The sequence below is a fragment of the Ailuropoda melanoleuca genome, chromosome 2 (assembly GCF_002007445.2).
Source record: "Ailuropoda melanoleuca isolate Jingjing chromosome 2, ASM200744v2, whole genome shotgun sequence".
In the NCBI taxonomy this organism is placed as follows: Eukaryota; Metazoa; Chordata; class Mammalia; order Carnivora; family Ursidae; genus Ailuropoda; species Ailuropoda melanoleuca.
The window spans coordinates 10479782-10501815 of NC_048219.1; the positions used below are offsets into that span (position 1 = coordinate 10479782).

Consider the following 22034-nt stretch of genomic DNA (forward strand, 5'->3'; position numbering starts at 1 on the left):
TTTCTTTTTTTTTTTTTAAAGATTTTATTTATTTATTTGACAGGCAGCGAGAGAGGGAACACAAGCAGGGGGAGTGGGAGAGGGAGAAGCAGGCTCTCCGCTGAGCAGGGAGCCCCTCATGACCTGAGCCGAAGGCAGACGCTTAACAACTGAGCCACCCAGGCGCCCCAGAGGACACTTTTCAACAGGGAAACATGACCTGCTGTTGGAAAGGGAGCTACCTGTTTCCAGTCTGAAAGACTTCCCAAAGTGGCCACATTACCTGAGGCTTTCTGTACAGTTCCTTTGGGAACAGGAAAAAGGGCATTGCAGACCTGCTAAGATTCATTTCCTCACGGTCTCAAGCAAGGTTTTGGGTTTATCCAGGTTTGGGGGCTGGAGCACAGATCATGTTGCTTGTGGAGAACCTCTATGCTAAAGATGACTGTAGGCCTTTTCTGAGCTGTTTCCTTCTGTCTGTCCACTCAAAATTGCCCTACAGCTGGGAAATTAAGCTGTTCAGGAGGGCCAAGCAGAGTGAAAAGCAAGGACCACTGGGACGTGGCAAGACACTGGAAGCAAAGCAGTGTTTTTGGTGATCTTTACCATATGACCTATTCCTGCTCATCCTAGAATGCCAGTGGCACGTGGTTTATAAACTGTTCTTGCTTTCCCCACAGGCCAAGACGACTGGAATGGGACCAGGCCATCGCTGAAGGCCCCTCCAGCTAGGCCGGTGAAGGGAGCATACAGAGAGCACCCATATGGACGTTATTAAAAACAAACATGAGGGGAAAATATCAGTTATGAGCAAAGTTGTTACTGATTTCTTGTATCTCCCAGGATTCCTGTTGCTTTACCCACAACAGACAAGTAATTGTCTAAGTGTTTTTCTTCGTGGTCCCCTTCTTCTCCCCACCTTACTCCATTCTTAACTCTGCATTCTGGCTTCTGTATGTAGTATTTTAAAATGAGTTAAAATAGATTTAGGAATATCGAATTAATTTTTTAAGTGTGTAGATGCTTTTTTCTTTGTTGTTTAAATATAAACAGAAATGTACCTTTTATAATAAAAAAAAAGAAGTTGAGTAAAAAAAAAACCACAAACCTGTTAGTTTCAAAAGTGACATTGCTTGCTTAAAGGTTCTGAAGTTTAAGGCTTGTTAACTTTCTCTTAGTTTTGATTTGAGGCATCCCGTAAAGTTGTAGTTGCAGAATCCCAAACTAGGCTACATTTCAAAATTCAGGGCTGTTTAAGATTTAAAATCACAAACGTTAACGGCAGTAGGTGCCACCATGTAAAAGTGAGCTCAGATGTCTCTAAAAATGTTTCCTTTAAAAGCACATGGCGGTTGAATCTTAAGGTTAAATTTTAATATGAAAGATCCTCATGAATTAAATAGTTGGTGCAATTTTTAACGTTAATTGATTTAAAACAACAACAACAAAATTAGGTTTGTAAAACTGACTTTTTCATTATGTGGGTTTTGAAATCTAGCCCCAGACATACAGTGTTGAGAGATACTTCGTGGGGAGTAGGTTTTGAAGAGGTTAATTTGGGGAGAGGGGCTGGCCACCTGGATTGAATTTGATGCAGAGCTTTTTAGCCATGAAAAATCTTTCAGTGATAGTACTAATAATTAAAATTTCAGTATTTAAAAAGACAAAGTGTTTTGTCCATCTGAGGTTCTGCACTCCATGAAAAGCTCACTTGGACACTGGAACCAAAAGCTGATGATTTTTTTAAGTTGACGGTTGTCAATATTGAAATGTTCCCAAGGTAGTTAGTCAAGTATGTCTCAACACTAGCATGATATAAAAAGGGACACTGCAGCTGAATGAAAAAGGAATCAAAATCCACTTTGTACATAAGTTAAAGTCCTAATTGGATTTGTACCGTCCTCCCATTTTGTTCTTGGAAGATTAAATGCTACATGTGTAAGTCTGCCTAAATAGGTAGCTTAAACTTATGTCAAAATGTCTGCAGCAGTTTGTCAATAAAGTTTAGTCCTTTTTTAATCAAAGTAAATGTGATGAATTGTCATTTTTTTGGGTGGACAATAAAATAGTTTTCTCTTTCAAATAAACTTAAATTAACTCTAAAGTTAATGGGCTTGTTAAAACTTGGAGACATTCTTAAAAGTGGTGGGGGGGATTTTATTTTAAGTTTACCAAAAAAAAAGTTTATCGAGTTGTTAAGTTTTAGTTTAAAAATAACCAAAGCTTTTTCACCCCCGGGAAGTTGTTGACAGCAGTTTTATCCCATCCTATCACAAGCTCTAATTTCTGGAGAGAAAAACCCAACTGAGCCGAAACTTGGATTGGTTTCCATACCTAGGCCTCAGTGTTTAAAGTGCCAGCCACCCTCGCCTGCACCTCCGTAGATAGAGCTCCTAGGTGGCCCTAAACGTGACACCAAATAATCTCCGTGAGCTTGGAAAGGTATAGCACCTGCCTTTAGATAACGACAATTCAGCAAACCCTGGGTGCCCCTAAGGGTTTCCCTTATAATCCCAGAAATGCTGTTAACAAATCAGCTAGGCTGGGGCAGGATCTGGCATGATAGGCTGGCTCTGAACTCCCTCCTGAGAGACCAAGAGAGGAAATGATGGAATTGGTTGGCCCTGTTTCCACTCCTCTGTTAATTCTCGGGGTTCTCATGCCTTCCCTAAGGGGGCCGCCTAAACTGCTCGGGGGTGAAAAATCCTCTTGTATGAAGTGCCAAGCTGCCTGCAGCAGTGCATGATGGACATTTTTTTCTTTTTAAAACACACCAACAAAAAAATGTATTTGTAGATTGTGATAAAGTGTAAATAACTGAATTTTCAACCATGGTTTGAAGTCAGCTTTCAGGGCATTATGTCTTGTTTTGATGAAAAGAGATCACTCTATACCCCCCTTTTTAAAGGAAAATTATCGCAAGAGAATCAGGATGTGTAAAGCTAACATGCATCGCAAAAAACCAAAGGTAACCTAAATGTCTGATTTTAATAGCACATATTTCTCTTTTACATAAACTGTGACAGCAACTTGCATAAACAATTCTTTAGCTGTTAATGTTAAAACTTTGCAAAACTTGTTTAATAAAAATAGCTGTAAAAAGAAAAACCATATGCTGCCGCATAAATTAGCCATAACTCTTAATAATCCTGCCCATCACAAGTGAACTGTAATGTAACCTGGGCACAAAGTCTGACATCTTAAATGACACATTGTAAAATTTCAATGACTGTAGATTAGACCTGCTGCTCCCCAAAGTCAAGCTTTCTGCTCAGCTATTTAAAATGTACAAGGATGAGCCCCTATAGGTCCCCATATTGATATTCACAATGAAATGTTACTCAAAATTTCTTTAAAGTTGCATGTTTCTCTCCTGTAATGTGTAAACTGCATGCAGGATCTCTATCTTTTATTTTGTATGTCTTTAAAACTTCCTCTTCAAAAGGCTGATCTCTTACTTCTCCGTTTTCAGGTGACTGAAAACTCCTGAGGCATTTCCTGGAGTAGAATGGGTAGTGAAGACCCATGTCAGGTATGTTAAGGTGGCTTTCTATTAAGGATGTGGGACTTTCGGGGCGCCTGGGTGGCACAGCGGTTAAGCGTCTGCCTTCGGCTCAGGGCGTGATCCCGGCGTTATGGGATCGAAGCCCCACATCAGGCTCTTCTGCTATGAGCCTGCTTCTTCCTCTCCCACTCCCCCTGCTTGTGTTCCCTCTCTCGCTGGCTGTCTCTATCTCTGTCAAATAAATAAATAAAATCTTTAAAAAAAAAAAAAAAAAGGATGTGGGACTTTCATCCTACCTATAAAATAGTTTTGCCAGGAGGTGGCCTGGGACATGATCTGGGGGGAAATCTTTCTCTCGTGTCACTTGTACCATGTTTACAACACGACCATATTTATATGTTGGTTTACAGTCCATGTTGAATTTACTTGTGATGATTGTAGTATCAACTTATATCTGTTGAATCCCACCCTATCCTGTCAATAACCTAATCGGACAGGGTTTCATTTGGAGTTCACTGGCTGTCAGCAACAAAGTGACCGGCTAATGTAAATGAAAGGGAATTGATTAGAAGGATGTTAGGGGCTCACAGATTTAGTGTGAAGGCTAGAAAATCTGGCATGGGAACCAGATTGGCTGCAGAGAACTGGGACAGCAGTAATAGACCACAGGAATGTTCTTGAAGCCAGGACTCGCTGTTTAGGTGCTGTTGCTAGAATGAGTGAATTCTAGCCCTGTTTGCTTTCTTTTTCCCTTGAGATTCAAGTTAGGGAGGGAATGTCAGACTGTATTAGCTTAAGTCACATGTTCATACTTTACCAGGATGTGGTAAGAAAAAACTAATTCCTCAAAAGGAAGTCAGGGTGTTATTAGGAAAAGGGAATGGATACTGGGCAGGCAAACAATTGTCCAGTAGTATTTGTGTATTTCAGAAGTGACTGAGCCTTAATGAGGTTCAGTGACTTCCCGGGGTCAGATAATTAGTGTGGTTGGTTAGTAATCGAGCCCAAGTTTGTTGACAGAACCTGACATCTTTACTCTCCATATTATATTGCTTTTAATCTCAGGAAGGGGTATTGCTCACCCTGAGGAGACCCTCAGAAAGGGATAGTGTGGCATGGTAGAAAGGGCATGAGGCCTAACAGAGTTGAATCAACAAGCTGTCTTTGTTTAGTGGCCTAAAACCACTTATTTCGACATCTAGGAAGGAAGACAGTGATAATGTACCCCTTACAGTGGTCCGCAAACTGAATGAGTTGTACTATATAAAAGGCCAATTCGGTGTCCTATACATAGTAAATATTAGTGTTCGTTCTCTAAAAAGTTAGCCTCCCGATTTGGGTAGGCCGCGGCTCTGACAGCTGAGCAAGCCTTCTGCTGATTGAAGCCATCCAGGAACTAGCTGGATGATTTTTCCCTCTGCCCCTGAGTGAGTTGTTAGGGTTAGCAGGGCACCGAAGGGAATCAACCACACTGGGGAGAGGCCAAAGGCATGTATAGCCTTTGTCAGTGAAATTTGCCTTATTGGAGATCGTGTCTTCCCAACCTGCCTCTCCCAGAAGCCTCTGAGATCTGGAGACTTTAGGGAGGACCATGTGTATTGAGCATGGTTCTGGGCACCGAGGAAATCCTGAGTTTGATACCGATTACATGAACGGCAAAGCAATTTTAGAGCCAAGTCCCTGAATGCAGAGAATGAGTTCCAACTCTTCCTAGGGTAGTCTTAAGAGCAGAATATGGGGGATGCTTTTTTCCTCATTAGGCCTGTAATTTGCACCTGGAAAAACAGGTTTTATTGTTGGAAAAACAGGTCTGCCGGTGGTCTGCTTTTTCTGAGTGTGGAGCTTAGTCGGTTGGTTCCAGTGTTTTCTATAGCTTTCTGTCACTACCTGTGAATGTTTATTACAGTCCTGTAAGCTTTAGAGCCAGGCAGGATTGGGGACCTGTCCTGACTCTGCCTCATCATAGCCTTGGTCTTTGTTTTGACGAAACCAAGCCCTTAATCCCTCTCTGGGCTTCATTTCTTTATCATCAAATGAAGTTGATAATAGTACCTAACATTACTGTGATAATATCCTAAGCAGTTAGTAAGGGCGATCTCATTTGGTCTTCTCTACCTTTCTCTCTTAATTAATACAAAACTTGTGTAACTTCAAATTTACCGTTTTAACCATTTTAAAGTGTCAGTTTGGTGGCTTTTAGAATATTGACAGTGCTGTGCAGCCATCATCACTATTTAATTCCAGAAAATTCCCATTACCCCAAAAGAAATCCTATACCTATTAGCAGTCGCTCCTAATTCCTCTCTCCCCCCAGCCCCTGGCAACCACTAACCTACTTTCTGTTTCTATGGAATTGTATAATACGTGCTTTTGTATAAGATAGACTTCTTTCATTTTGCATAAACTTTTCAAGGATCAGCCCTGTTGTAGCACATTATCAGTACTTTGTACTAGTGATAGGAAGCATATTACTTCCAAAAGCAACCCATTTCATTTAAGACAGCTCCAGGTATTAGAAGTTATCCCTCATTTTGAATGAGTCACTCCGGTAACTTGCACTGTTCTACCTTGGACCCCTGAAGGAATATCCTGGCAAGCATTTGAAGTTCACTTTCATTCATGTTTCTTTTCCAGCTCCAGGAATTTTTTTGTTAGACTTGCTGGATCTGATCTTCCAGAAAAACTAGAAATTTGGATTTTACATACCAGCAGTTGTTTAATGTATGCTCAGATTAGCATTGGTCCCTGTAAAACCTCTGTGGCAAGCCAAATGCTGCCTGGAGGCAGCCTGCCAGCTTGCAGCCTCTGGTTAGCTTCTATTAATACAAATTAAAAGACGTGTTAGGATTATTGAGATACAATCGTATCCGTACGACTCACCTGTTTAAAGTGTACAGTTCAGGGGCACCTGGGTGGCTCAGTCGGTTAAGCGTCTGTCTTCCTTTCAGCTCATGATCGTGGCGTCCTGGGATCGAGCCGTATGTTCTCGGTCTCCCTGCTGAGCAGGGAGCCTGCTTCTCTCTCTTCCTCTGCCCTCCTCCCTCACCCCCCACTTGTGCTTGCTTGCTCTCTTGTGCTCTCTCTCAAATAAATAAATAAATCTTTTTAAAAAATAAATAAAAGTGTACAAGTCAGTGGTTTTTAGTAGATACAAAATTGTACAGTCATCACCACCATCAATTTGAGAACATGTTTATCACCCCCAGAAAAGAATTCCTGTGCCCTTTAGCAGTCTCCCCCAGTCCACTTACCTTCTCCTGCCCTGATCAGCCACTCCTCTGCTTCCTGCCTCTGTTGACTCACCTGTTCTGGACATTTCGTATAAATGGAATCATACAATATATGGGATCTTTTTTGACTGGCTTCTGTCACTTAGCATCATGTCTCCAAGTTCCATCCGTGTTGTAACATGTATCAACACCTCATTCCTTCTGTTGTCAATTATTGTTTCATTGTATGTGTTTTTCAGCGTTATTTGTCCATTCACCCACTGATGGACACCTGGGTTGTTTCTGTTTTGGGCTATGATGAAAAATACTGTTACGAGCGTTCTCGTGTACAGGTTTTTGTGTGGCCATATGTTTTCAGTTTCTTGGACATGCATCTAGGAGAGGAATTGCTGGGTCAGACAGCAGCTCAGTGCTCAACTGTGGGAGGGACTGCCAGACTCTTAGGTAGAGGCTGCACCATTCCCGCCAGTAACGTATGAAGGTTCTCATTTCTCCATATCCCCACCAACACTCGTCACGTTCTGCTTTGTTTACTGTAGCCATCCTATTGGGTGTGACACGGTGTCTCACGGTGGTTTTGATTTGCACTTCCCTAATGACTAATGTTGTCAAGCTTCTTCTCATGTGCTGATCCATTGTTTGTGTATCTTCTGTGGAAAAATGTTTATTTAAATGTCCTGTCGATATTTTAATTGAATTATTTGTCTTTTAATTATTAAATTGTAAATTCTTTATATGGTCTGGTGCGAGACCCTTGTCAGATAGGTGATTTGCATGTATTTTGTTCCCATTCCACGGGTTATCTTTTTATTTTCTTTGAGACACAAAAGTTCCATTTTGATGAAGTGTCAGTTTATTTTCTTTTGTTGTTCGTGCTTTTGCTGTCTTAGATAAGAAGCCATTGTCTCATTCAGGGCTCTGAAATTTATACCTGTCTCCCTCTAAGACTTTAATTATTTAAATTCTTACATTTAGGTCTGTGACCCATTTTGCATTAATTTTTGCATATGGTGTGAGGTCGGAGTTTCATATTCATTCTTTTGCATGTGGATATCCCGTTGTCCCAGCATCATTTATTAAAAAGACTGTTTTGGGGGTGCCTGGGTGGTTCAGCTAGTTGGACATCTGACTGGATTTCAGCTTGGGTCATGATCCTGGGGGTCATGGGATCAAGCCCCCACGTTGGGCCCCACGCTTGGCAGGGAGTCTGCTTGAGTTTCTCTCCCTCTGCCCCTCCCCCTGCTCTCATGGGTGCACATATGCACGTGCGTGTCCTCTCTCTCTCTGTCTCTCTCTCTCTCCCCCTCTCCCTCTCTCTCTCTCTTTTAAATAAATAAATCTTAAAAAAAAAAAAAACAACTTTAAAAAGACTGTTTTTTCCCCACGAAATGATCTTGGCGCTTTCGTCCATATCGGCACGCTAATTGACCACAGAGGTATGGATCCACTACCTTTTGAAGTAGGTATTACTTAAAAGGGATTAACATGATTTCTGGCATGCAGTAGCTGCTCACTGGTGAGGAGTAGCTGGCTGAATTACTTTGGCACCACTGAAGGCTAGTGGTGAGTGGTGGGGCTGGGATTTGGTCCCAGGTGTGGGTATCTCCAAACCGCATCTGTACCCTGTGCCCGTGCTGCAGGCTGCTAAGGAGGAATGAAGCCTCCTCTCTAGCTGCCGTGCCTCCCCGCATATGCCTTGCCTCCTCAGAAGCTTCAAGGCTGAGCACCACATGCCATTTTCCCCACCATCGACATCCATTGCTCCTCTCCATCTCCCTCCAGGATTTCTGTGGAATCTCTGGGGTGCTCCTGGCAATGACTGTCACTGCTAAGGGAACCGCCTCACCCTCTCTTACCTAGGGATATGGTAGTTATTCAAGAAACCTCAGGATTTGTCCCCTCTTGGTTTCTCCCCCACCACTACCCACCCACTGCCCCAAGCGAAGCATGAAGGTCCGGCTGCATCAGCAGCTGCTAGGGTCTTCTGGCCACTAAGGATAAAACAGATTCAGACTGTGTTGTATTTCAGGAACAGCAGCAGAGTTGGGACCAAAAAACCTTGCCCGTGCATGTGCAGAGTTCTGTACCATGTGAATAGGGGGATAGAAGTGTTGTGGTAGTGGATGTTTTGCTCAGGTTTTTGAAACTTAAGTATTCCCTGCCTGGTGTCAAACGCCGAAGCTCTGTGTCCCTCAAGGCTTTGCCCAGAGATCATACTGAAATTGGAACGCACAGGCAGAAAACAGGCTCCCTCTTCTCGATATGTTCTGTGCTTTGTATGAACCTATACGAGCTGCTGTTTGCTGGCAGCGTTACTGCTAAGTAGTCGTTTACATTGTTCCTCCATCCACTCCCATGCGTTGATCTTGACCCCACTTTGTAAAAGGAGGAGGAAGTGACAGGGAAAAACAGGCAGCTCTGTCTGGCTAAGGGAGGAGAGAACTGAATTTGCAGGCCCGTTGTGTGTCCCTATTTTTGTAAAGAAGGCAACTGATACTCGGAGAGGTGAAGTAATTTGCCACAGTTGCATAGCAAGTTGTGGGGAGTGCCTTTTACCATTTTTGTATACCGAAGTCCATCCTCTATGCTGAAAGCATGCTGCCTCTGTAAGATAGCATATTTCCTCCACACTGAGACCATTTATTATAAGATGTATCAAGTACTGCAAAGAAAGAAGAAATACTGCTAATTAAACCAACACGGTAGTTTGTTTTCAGATCAAGTATAAAACGCATCCTGATTTCGGGGATGTTAAAATCTGAAAAATATGTGCTTTAACTACTATTGCAATTTGTCAATTCTCACATTGATTCTTCACTATGTGCACTGTCTTCTCCACTTGTAAAGTAGCTATTATCCCGCTTTTACACAATGATGAAACTGAGGCCCAGAAAATTAAATAACTTACCCGAGGTCAGGCCTCTGTTAGGTAGCGGAGCTGGGAGTTAAGCTCAGGCAGTCTGACTTCAGAGTCTGTGATCAGCCTCAACTACAGGATTCTGCTGGAGTTTAGAGGGAGTCTTACCTGTCAGCCAGGACCATCTCGGGGAGCCTGTACAGCCCTTCTCTATCCTGGAAGGAGGCTGCTTCTGCAGGAGTATTCTTGCTAGTGCAGGGAACACCTGCTGAGGCCACTTAGGTCTTTATTCTGGCTGTTCTGGGCCATGGGTCTCCACCAGTTCATAGTGGGAGAGAGTCCGTCTTCAACAGTTACAGTAGCGTGGGGCTGTGCTCTGTTGCTGAACTGAATACCTAGGAGCCTGGGGAAGCTGTCTGAGAAGGTTCAAGAAGCACCAGGCAGACAGATTAGCATAACACCTTATTATGGCTTTAAACAGACTAATGTCAACTCCGCCGCCTCCATGGTTAGTTTCACTAGCTTTGGAGCCTTAGGTAAGCTGCCCTCCCCAAGACTCAGTTTCATCATCTGTAAAATGGGGGATTATCATTTATTTTATAACATTGTTGTAAAGATTGAGTGAATTCATGCAAAACATTCAACATGACCTGTAGTAAGCACCCAATAGATGTTAGCTATAAACAGAGACTGGAAGACAGATGAGTGCCCATTTTGAAAAGCTAAATGTTAGGCAAAGTAGTTGGACTTGACTCTGAAGTTTAGGGAGCTGTCGAAGGCCTTGCTCATGCGAGTGACTTGCACGCACTGTATCTGCATAGCGCCGGCAAGGTAGGGACCGAGGGAGAAAGCAGAAGAGCAGAGCCTTCTGTGAACCGGCACCACTCCTCGTGGGAGAGCGACGGGGATAGTCTCCCCTCACCCTGCCTGCCTTCTGCTCTCTTGCCTGAAGGCCTTTTGGTTCTTAGCTTTTTCAGAAAGAATAGTCCTCTCTCCTCTCAGAGACTTGGGCTATTTGAGGGTGGGACCTTAGGCCTTCGTCATATGTTAAGGGAGATTTCCCACCTCCTGTCCCTTTAACCCACCCGGCGAATTGGAGACCAGAACCTGGAGTCTCCTCTAATAGAAACATAGCTCCTAAGAAATTGTTCAGCTCAGCTTTGCTTTCCCTGAATGCATGAAGTCTCTGCCTCCATTTTAAGCTCTTAATTCTGTGCTAATTCCATTGGAATTATCATATGCAGATGTAGTGACCCATTTAATTTCAGACAGACAACCCTGCGAAGCGGAGATTATCCTGGGAAACTGACGAGTCCGGGTTAGGATGACCACAGGGCCCAAGAGCTGGAGTTTAGACCCAAGTCTCTGCTCTCACTTAACTGCCTCCCGGTCTCTTCTCTATACCTGCAGTGGCCACGGGAAGATCAGCTTACACTGAAGGTGGTTCCCAGCATCCCTGTAGGATGGTACCCCTTTCTGTGTTTCCAGGTTCCTGAAATTAAGAGAAATGGATCTTTCTAAGCCCTCCCGTTCTCTCTCCAGAACCTTCATGTACCTCTTGCTCTCTGGATTAATAGTCGTTACATGTTTAAAGCTAGCAAGCATCGGATGAATATTTAATAGCCTGAGCAGACAGGCTGGATACAGCTGTCTGAGATGGCAGCTGTTGGGGGGAAGGGGCGGAAGTGCACTGCCCCGCCTAACTACTTGTTCTTTTGTTCCCTGAGCTAGCCCTTGTAGGCCCCTTAGGAGCAAAGGCCTACGGTGGGCACTGTTGCCTAGTCCTGTCGGGGCCTGATTGCTCCCTGGGCTTCCAAGGAGGCTGCCTTCAGGCAGCAGACCAGACCTTTTTTAGGGGGTAATGAGCAGATAAGTTCGCTGACCTCTAAAGTCAGTTTTCTGGGGTGCCTGGGTGGCTCAGTCGGTTAGGTGTCCAACTCTTGGTTTCGGCTTGGGTCATGATCTTGGGGTCATGAGATCAAGCCCCATGTTGGGCTCCAAGCTCAGCAGGGAGTCTGCTTGAGATTTTCTCCCTCTCCTTTTCCCCCTCCCCCTCCAAATAAGTAAATTCTTCAAAAAAATAAATAAATAAATGAAATCAATTTTCTAACCCCTGGGCTGAAAATCATCTACGCTGTAACCTGTTCTAGCACTGGGGCTGAGGACATGTTCTCATCCAGTGTTCTGCCAACCGTAGCCCTCTATCCTAAGAGGAGGGAGACTTGTATCTGGAAGGGACTTGAATTTCATAACCATGCTGCTGGCATTTAGCTTCCTGACATTCCTTGACTACAAATGCAGTGGCTGGCAGGAGGTATACTGCTGTGGTGAGTGCCTTTGGCTGCTGTCGCTGGCGGGAGGTGGGCAGGTAGGAGTTCTTGGATGGGAACACAAGCTATCCCAGTGCTTCTCCCCACCTGCACCTAGGGAACTTGTCGCTTCAAGGAGGCCTTGTCGGTTCCAGGGCAAACTTGGGGAGGATATGGGGACTCCTGAGAAAAGACAACTCATTTGAGAGGTTTCCAGGCAGAGTATGGGGCACAGCCAGGCTGTCAGCCCCGATCAGTCACTTAAGTAGAACACATTGCCAGAAATTGGGAGACTGCTGTTCTTAAAACTTCATTAAGATGCCTGAATTAGCTGTTCCCTTGTCAACCTCTGGAGCCCACTTAGTTCACCTCGGTCTCTTCTTCCCAGACACTGTGGTGTGAGAACTTGAGATGGAAGAGTTTGTTTTCAGGTAGAGCTAATTCCTCCCGGGGGCTTTTGGCTCCTGCAGCTTCATGCTTCCCATTCACGGCCCAGCTTTAGGTATAGAACAGGTGGTCCCCATTTCTTAGGCTCTGTGAGGTGGGAGTTCAGAAACAAGCTTGACATCTGCCTTTGAGAAAGAAATACCTTGTGCTCTGATAGGCTTCTCTCCAGAGGTCAATATAAATGCCCCCCTTTCATTCATTTTATTTTTTTTTTAAGATTTATTTATTTGAGAGAGAGTGAGCAGGGGAAGGGAGAGAGAATCGTCAAGCAGACTCCCCATTGAGCACAAAGCCCGACACAGGGCTTGATCCCATGACCCTGAGATGATTACCTGAGACAAAATCAAGAATCAGCCACTCGGGGCGCCTGGGTGGCTCAGTCCGTAAGCGTCTGCTTTCAGCTCGGGGCGTGATCCAGGCGTTCTGGGATCGAGCCCCACATCAGGCTCCTCTGCTATGAGCCTGCTTCTTCCTCTCCCACTCCCCCTGCTTCCATTCCCTCTCTCGCTGGCTGTCTCTCTCTCTCTGTCAAATAAAGTCTTAAAAAAAAAAAAAAAGAATCAGCCACTCAACCAACTGAGCCATCCAGGCACTCCAATTTTATTAAACACATTGGCTAATATACATTGGAACGCCTACTATGTGCTAGACACTGGAGATTCAGTGGCAAATAAGGTGAAATTGGTCCCTGACTTCATGGAGCTTATATTTGAGGAAACAGACACTAAACAGTTGTTAGTCTCAAAAATAACCTACATTGTTTCGGTTGTGATAAGTGCTATGAAAGAAAGGAACAGGGTTCTAGGAGGACAGACAACCAGGCAGCCTAGCCTAGCTCAGGGGTTCTCTTTGAGGAAACAATGTTTAAGCTGACATCTAAAGGAAGAGTTAGCTAGGCAGGGTTTGTGAGATGGTTTGGGGCAAGGACACAAAGCACATTCTAGGCGGAGGGTGGGACTGAGGTAGGTTCAAGGTGAGGTGGGAACCTGGACTTTATTCTAAGGTCAACACTGAATCCAGAAGTGAGGTGTGGGGAACAACATTATTAAATTTAAACTTCACTGCTCCTGAGTGGAAAATGGATTATGGATTATGAGGCCCTGTTAGCAAACTTTGTGTTAGTCCAGACAAGAAATGAGGAAGACCTGTAGTAGATAGGGTGATACCCCTGAAAATGTGGAGAAGTGAATGGATCCAAGGCCTTTTCAGAGCTGCAATAAACATAATTTGGTGCCCGATTAGATGTGGGAGAAGAGGACATGAGTAAGGAGGGCTGGAACAGCCAGCAGAATAGGGGTGTCGTATTTTAAAAGAGTGGGAGTACTGCTACAGACTTTGGCGTGTGCGTCAGGCTTTAGATGTGTGTCTCCTGCAGATAACCCTGAGTATTTGGGGCTGGGGTGACCCCCTCAAAAGGCCAGAGGAGATGCCCACCTGAGCCTAGGACTGAGGTGCTAATAATAGCTATAGGAAGATGACTATTTCTTCATTCTCTTTCCTCCAAAGGCTTTTTTTTTTAAAGATTTTATTTATTTACTTAGAGAACACAAGTCGCAGGGGGCAGGGGCGGGGAGAGGGAGAGGGAAAAGCAGACTCCCCACTGAGCAGGGAGCCCAACGTGGGGCTTGGTCCCAGGACCCCTGGACCATGGCCTGAGCCAAAGGTAGACACTTAACCGACTGAGCCACCCAGGCGCCCCTCCTCCAAAGGCTTTAAAGCTCTTTGTTAATCTTAATGTGTTTCACATCTCTGGGAGAGCAGAAATCGTTCTCCCCTTCCTACAGCTGGAGGCCCCAGTGGCTTAGTTGATTCTGCCCTGGATCTCTCAGCTCAGGGGTGGCTAAGGATGGGAGGTATATGAAGGGAGAACCCATTCTCATTGCCCAAGCAACAACAAAAAGACAACTCTTAGGCTCTGGACTTCTATTGCCTACCCATCTGTGCACCTAGAAACCTGTACGACGGAATGAAATAACGAGAGTTGTGCTAGGGGATGGGGAGATTGTAAGGGGGGGCACCCTGGCCAGATGGGAGGCTAGGAAGCCCCCCAATAGGGTAGCTTCATGTCTAATTTTCTACCTGTGTCTTTGCAGCGATCAGAGGACTCCGAAAACCAGGAGAGCTGCCTGCTGTGTGGAGGCTGGCCTGAGGGCATTTGCTGAGCACAGAGAAACCCTGGAGGGATCAACAGTCTTTTCCCACTCCACCTCTTGATCTGTCTGATTTGCACACAGAAAGCCAGCCAGGATCCCCTAAGAGAGTCTCTAGGCCCAGAACAGAGTCCTGAGGGCTGCAGGGGGCTGTGATGCTAACGATTAAACCCGCTCAGGACTTCAGAGGGTCGAAGGGACTAACAGTATCCCTTCAGAGGGTCGAAGGGACTAACAGTATCCCAAGCACGGCCTCCTAGATCTGAGTAAACCGTCAACATTTTGCCTGCTTCCCCTTAGCCTCCAGCAGAACGGGCTGGAACACACTACCTCCTCCTCTTACTCCCCACTCTGCCACACCCGCGTTGTGGGGGCCAGCCCGGGGGCCCTTGGGCACCTCCAGAGGGCTCCCAGGACAAGGCTGGTTGGCACCCCTGTTAGAGGCAGAGGAAAGCCAAGTGAGAAGGTTTATTTACTTTGAACAAGTTATTTAACCTCTGAGCCTGTTTTTCTCTTCATTGTTGAGGACTAACCTTGTCCAAAAGGCTCTTGAGTGGGTAGGGCTCTTCCGACTTTACCTCTGTATTACATCCCTTCCCCAACAAATACCTGGCACTGAGGAGCTCAATAAAAGATTTGGTCGCGTGAAGAATGGTCCCACTCTGGTAGCTTCTGTCACCTTTGGGTAAGAGCCAAAGGCCCCTTGTCTAGCTCCTTTTCTTCTTCCCACTCTATTGAGCTAGCCGTTTGTCCTAATATGTTCTCTCGAAGGATTGGAAAGTCAGCCTTTGATAGACTTCTAGTTTCCTGTGGCCTATGTCGAGGCTGATTTCATACTGAGTTTCCTGAGAGGTTACGGATCTCTAACATTATATTCTTCCTTTAATAAAATAACTCTTCTGGTCATTTATCCTAACAAGGGAACCAGGAGAAGGGCTGAGTTTGGAAAAAGAGACTGTCGGCATTTTAACAGTGCCTGGGGCTTTCTAATGAGCTTGGATGCATTCTTAGCAGGAAAAGGATATTGAAATCAGTTGATTTACTTTGGGCAAGTTATGAAATATCTGAGCCCATTTTTATCCTCATTATTGATTATTATAAATAATAGCTAATAATTTATTAAGTGCTTAGTATATACCAGACACTGTGTCAAGCGTTTATATGCACGATTTCAACTCAACCCTCCAATCCATGATACTCATTTCACAGATGAGGAAACGGAAGCTCAAGGAGGATAAATAACTTGTATAAGGCTAAAAAGAAGCAGCTGTCAGACTTCACCCGTTTGTACCTCTCACCACCACAAGTTCCTTGAAACAGGAAAGCATTTGTGCTTGTGTGAGAGCTGTGTGTATGGTGACAAACCTTATCCAGGTTTGCCCAAGACAGAGAAGGTTCCTGGGATGTCAGACTCTCAGTGCCCAAACCAGGAGAGTCCCGGGCAGACAGAGATGCGTTTGTCACCTTGTTTGCACTGAGACTCCTGGTCCTGAGCTGGCCGCGGAGGCCGCATCTTCCTTGGCTTCTTGGTCTCTTGGGCCTCACCTTGTGTGGCTAGAGTCCCTTTATCTAGCATTTGAGGACTTGCTTCAGACCGGCAGGCAGGGAGGAGTTCGGCCTGGGGAGTTAGGGATTCGGATGGCATCTGAATGATAAACGGAGGCACAGAGCGTGGGGCACTATCTGAAAAGCCAGCAGGAGTATCCTAGGAGCCACACCCTCAACTCCCAGACGCCGGTAGGTACTCAGGAGCCACGGAATTACGGTAAAGCTCGCAGACCTAAGGCCAAACCCCACATTCAAATCCTAGCTCATCACCTGGGGTGTATTTTTCTGGGCCTGTTTCCTTGTAAAAGTAGGATAATAATCCTTATCCACTCAGTGGGATCTGAGAAACAAATGAAATGGGTGTGAAACACCTAACACGAGGTCTCCCTCTAATACTGCTCAACACTGAAGTTTCCTTCCTCCTTTTTTTCCAGCTTGTGGGTCTTACCCAAGTCCCATCCACCTGTCATGTCTGTCACAGACAGCCTCCTCCCTCCTCCTGTTACGGCTTGCAGCCCTAGGGATCTTCCTTTGAGAGCCCTGACCCAGTGGCCTTGGCCCACCCACCCAGCTGCCCTGCATGTCAGTCACCTCCCCTGCAAGCAGAGAAGGGATGACATCAACCCCCCCCCCATCTGAAGCCTCTGAACTGTTTGGAGCCATAAATATTTTAGCTGGGCCTTTCTCTGGCTGTTGCCAGGGTGATGGGCTCTCAGGGGACTGGGGTGGGAGTGTGGAGGCAGGGCTGGCAGCCTGGGGCCCAGCGGCTCTGGAGGGGCGGGTATGAAGTCTGGCCGGGAGGGGTATGAAGTCTGGCCGGGAGCCAGCTCTCGCTGCCGCAGATCTGAAGGCTGTTGCTCTGCCTGCCTGCCTTCCCCTTCCCGGGCCCCCAGAGTCGCTCCTACTGCTTCCAGGCCCAGCTCTGCCCTTTAGCGCTCCAGGATCTTGGCTCAATTGCGAAGGGTCTCTGGGCCTCCATTTTAACATCCATATCAGAGAAGTCCCTGCTTCACTCAGTGCTGGTAAGTGGAGAAGACAAAGCAAAGGAGCTTTTACAAAAATCCTATGAAATACTAGGTTAGTTGTGACTGGAGAAGCTAGGCCCCGTAACCCTTTCGAACAGACCTAACGGCTGGAGTCCCCGGGCAACGTGGATGCCACTCTCAAGACTGATTGTCAGAGGGGCGCCTGGGTGGCACAGCGGTTAAGCGTCTGCCTTCAGCTCAGGGCGTGATCCCGGTGTTGTGGGATCGAGCCCCACATCGGGCTCCTCTGCTATGAGCCTGCTTCTTCCTCTCCCACTCCCCCTGCTTGTGTTCCCTCTCTTGCTGGCTGTCTCCATCTCTGTCGAATAAATTAAAAAAAAAAAAATTAAATAAAAAAAAAAAAAAGACTGATTGTCAGAGAGGGCCCTGCCTCTCCCGCCCCTTCCTCAGGTTGCAAGCCCTGGCACCTTTTCTACGGGTCCCAGGTCTAGCTGGACCGCCTGGTCTGGCACGGGGTGTTCTAGCAAGGAGCTGGGCCCAGCGATGTAAGAGCAGAGTTGATGAAAGCCTTTTTTGCTTGAGATACAGAAACTCAGACCCCCCAGAGTAGATCTGGCCCTTATCCTCTACACCCCGTCCTAGAGGTCTTACATCTGGCCAGCTGCTAAATGCTGGGTTGTGGCAGCATGCCTCACCTCTGCTTGGGATGGGTCTAATAAAAGAGCCAGAGAGGGGGCATCTGGGTCCATGCCCCACTCATACAATTAAGAAGCTCTGGATTGGGTCCAGGATTCCACATCCCCTGCCCAACCCGGCCCACCACAATTTTCCTGTGGAGCTCGGAGCTCTGATTCCTTTGTATCAAGCTCCCTCTGGTGGTTGAGATATGCATTGCAGGGAAATAAGATCTCCAAAGTGAGGCTATTGCAGGCCACCCTGAGAGGTGGGATGATTTGCTTTATACCAAGGAGAGGAGAATCCTTGTCCCCAATTCCTAATGACAATCATTCCATTAAGATTTTGTTTTTATTTATTTGACAGCAGAAGCAGGGGGAGCAGGCAGAGGGAGAGGGAGAAGCAGGCTCACTGAAGCAGGGAGCCTGATTCAGGGCTTGATCCGAGGACCCCAGGATCATGACCTGAGCCAAAGACAGGCGCTTAACTACTGAGCCACCCAGGTGCCCCACTTTTTGTTTTGTTTTGAGAGACAGAGAGAGTGTGGGGGATGAGGGCGGAGGGAGAGGGAAAGAAAGAGTCCCAAACAGGCTCCACACCCAGTGCAGAGCCCAACTCAGGGTTTGATCTCATGACCTGAGATCATGGCCTGAGCCGAAAACAAGAGTCAGACGTGTAACTGACTGAGCCACCCAGATGCCCCTCATTCCATTTCTTATGTAGGCTATTTCTCCCACCTGTTTGCTTGTCATTAATCACATTTCAATGACAGGAATCATCCTAATTTTACCAAGGAAACAGGCTTAGAAACGTATAATCAAGTCCAAACTCTTCACTGTATGTAGCATTCAAGAACTTGACCTATTTTTCCAACCCCATCTTCAATTACTCTCAAGATGAAATGGACTTGCTCTTCTGGAACATTGCTTGCCTCTGGGCCTTTGCTCGTGCTCTTCTCTGTATCTTCATTGCCCACTCCATCCCCGCCCAAGCACATGACCTACCCAAATCCTGTTCGCTTTTGGACACCTAAACAAGAAATACAGTATTTTCTAAAGCTTGCACTTATTATCTTTGTAATAATCAAATACTATAAGACATGGGAAGACAAATGTCTGGATGAGTACAGGTGGGTGGGTGGCCCCGAGATGGGGAAAGTTAGACGGGGAGACTAACACATACGTGGACGTGAGAATGGCTCAGGAAATGAGAAGAACATGAAGACACGTGGATTCTCTTTCGGCTCTTGTAATAAAAACCAGGTGTAAGAATTCTTGCTGGCAGAAGAAAGAGCAAACCCCTGGGAAGCTGGGACAGAGCTACGGATGACACTTCTTCAAAGTCTTCAATCTTAAATTCACATTCATTTTCTTTGTACTTCATAATAGATCTGTGTTATAATTAGAGTAACTGAAACTTAAATAGCACTTCCCGTGCACCAGGCACTGTTCTAAGTACTTTCCACAGACGAATCTTCACCATAATCTCCTAAAACAGGTACTAATACTACCCTCTCTTGACACTGAGAAAACTGAGGCACAGGGAGGTTAAGGAACTCCCTAAGGTCATGAGGCTTAGAAGTGTTGGAGCCAGGATTTGATCCTAAGACTGGCGCAGAGAAGGTGCTCTGAATAACGACGCCTGAGCATTGAAAATATTGCCTCACATTTTCATGAATAAAGCTAACTCCAGTAAACAGTACTGTGTTTTATCCTGTGGTGTCAGCACCCCCACTGGCTGCCACTAGAGGTCTGTAGAATCCAGATAGAAAACTACTGATCTAGAGGACAGAATCGCCAGCCGTGGCCCCAGAACAACACGACCAAGGAAGAGATCCCAACTCCTGACACCCAATGACACAGGGCTGGCCCAGAGCCAGTGGCATTTCCTCAAAAATTCAGACTCCTGGGAGAGCCAATAGAGAGCCAGTTAATTAGGAAATGAAGATGCAAAGAAAGGAAGCGAGGGTTTCAAGGTCGTAAAACAGCTGAGACACGTGGCCACAGATCTGGAAAACAAGAACTTCACCAACATCCTGCCATCTTGGGTTCTCTTCCCCACAGATCCTGTAGAAGGCAGATGTGAAAAGTCTAGGACCCTAGATACCTCCGCTGGACACTGGAATAGAAGTGCACATTGTTCTGGATTATTTCAGTTGTAGCTGCCAGACACCAAACACAAACTGGCTTTTTGTCCAGGAGCGCCTGGGTGGCTCAGTCAGTTAAGGGTCCCACTCTTGATTTCAGTTCAGGTCATGGTCTCAGGGTCATGGGATTGAGCCCAGCGTCGACTCCACACTCAGCTGTGAGTCTGCTTAGGATTCTCTCTCTCCCTCTCCCTCTGCCCCCCTCCCCTCCCAAAAAATAAGTAAATAATTTTTTTTTTTTTAAGTCCATAGAGGAGGGGCGCCTGGGTAGCGCAGTCGTCAAGCGTCTGCCTTTGGCTCAGAGCGTGATGCCGGCGTTCTGGGATCGAGTCCCACACCCACATCCGGCTCCTCCGCTGGGAGCCCGCTTCTTCCTCTCCCACTCCCCTGCTGTGTTCCCTCTCTCACTGGCTGTCTCTCTGTCAAAATAAATAAATAAAATCTTTAAAAAAAAAAAAAAGTCCATAGAGGATCCAGGTATGGCTGGATCCAGGGGTTCAAATGATGCTATCAAGACAGTGTCTACTGATTTTTTTACTTTTCTGTATTTCCTTCATTGTCTAAGTTCTACCTCCCTGAAAGGTGGCAACATAGCCACCACAAGCTCCAAGTTTATATCGTGCTTGCTTAGCCATCCCAACGGGTAGGAAATTATTTCCCAATTATTCCAGCGAAGGTCCTAGGATTGCATTGCATCTCATTTGGCCTGACTAGTGTCACTAATCCCTCCCCCTCCCCAAAACCAGTCAGTGCAGCCTGGAGTGGCAGGGATGGAATGCTTTGATTCGCCAGGCCAGGGTTATCTGCCCACACTGGAACTGCAGAGTAAGGCAGCCCCGCCAGACCACATGGACTGAGACAGTGGGAGGAAGGGCAGTGTGTTCTAACCAGAAGGAAGAATGGATGTTGGGCGGGCAAAATCAATAGTCAACCTGTTCAAGGTGGGCAGGAGCCACAGATAATGGGTTACATGCACACCAGTCCATTTGGGTGGCTTTACCCTCTTACACTGGGTCACTGGGTTGTATGAATGTCCTCAAATCAATTAAGCAAACATTTCCTGAGTATTTGCCATGTACAAGGTCCAGCACCCTTCCACATAATAGATGGACAGCAAGACCACATAATAGATAGACAGCAAGACGTGCCCCTGCCACCAGCGCCCGTAAGGTAATTACCAGACCCGAGTTCTTACTTCCTCCCATAGGAGCATAACAGGCAAACTCTTACTCTTCTCTCAGAAACCAGCTCTGATGTCATCTTTCTTGAAGCCTTCTCTTGACTCCCTCCCCTGTCAGAGTTGGTCACCCTCCATCTGCCTCTGGACTTGGTATATACAGTTACTGTTATCACACCGTGCCATAATTCATTGATTCTCCTCCTTGTCTCTCCCAATGCTGTGGCACCTCGGTATCCATAGTGCCCGCTATTGCTCAGAAATGTTTGTCAACCTGAGTTATAATGAGTTCCCAGGAATGGCCCAGCTTCAGTGTTTTATGGACTATTCCTGAAACCCCTGAGCTTTCCTTCCCAATTGACTTTCCTTTTAAGAGCCAGTTTGCCTCTACCTGATTCAGCTGAACTAATACACATTGGAATGCCTGTCATATGCTGCCTAGTTCGGGGCTTTGGCAATTCAGAAATTAACAAGATACCTTTCAAGTTCAGTACTCTAAAGAGGTCAGAACCAGCTCTTCTAGGCAGAATTTCCTTGGCTGGAAGAAGAAATCTCAGCCCTGGGTTCTACTCTATTTTGTAAGCTGGTCATTATTCCTCTCTGGGCCTCTTTTCCCCCCAGAAGGGAAGGCCTGACATGGTGTAGAGTCTATAATTTAATAGATGTATACGTGTGGAATTAAACTCCACATTTCCATTTGCCTAGGCTACAAACCTTGGAGTAATACTCGATCTTCTCTTTCTTCCACACACTTATCCAATCTGTCCACAAATCCCGTTGACTTCACCTTCAAATCCAGAATCCAACATATCTCCCTCACTCAATCTGGTACAAACCATCAACATCTCTTGCTAAAATCATTGCCATATTCTCTGTCTGGTCTCCCTGTTTCCACTCTTGTTCCCTTACAGCCTATTCTTACACAGCAGCCAGAGTGAATCTTTAAAAACGTAAGTTCAAACCCTCCAACACTGCTCATCTCATTCAGAGTAAGTAGGAGCCCTATATGGTCCATCCCTTCTCAT

At 46.0% G+C, this 22034-nt stretch overlaps 1 protein-coding gene across 2 annotated transcripts in view; it reads left to right on the forward strand.

Annotated features, from left to right (window-relative positions):
* The window catches only part of KHDRBS1 (KH RNA binding domain containing, signal transduction associated 1), a 38140-nt gene extending 23014 nt beyond the window's left edge, over positions 1 to 15126 (forward strand). The window contains exons 9-11 of one of the 2 annotated variants that reach the window (XR_857564.3): positions 660 to 852; positions 3452 to 3511; positions 14421 to 15126. Coding sequence is in view for 1 of the 2 variants with exons in the window: in XM_002921870.4 (XP_002921916.2) it covers positions 660 to 757 (98 nt within the window). In the remaining variant the exon portion in view is untranslated. Of the gene's footprint in view, positions 1 to 659; positions 2009 to 3451; positions 3512 to 14420 lie in introns of those variants that run through there. The other variant, XM_002921870.4, reaches the window with a different exon arrangement.
* Positions 15127 to 22034: the final 6908 nt, after the last annotated feature.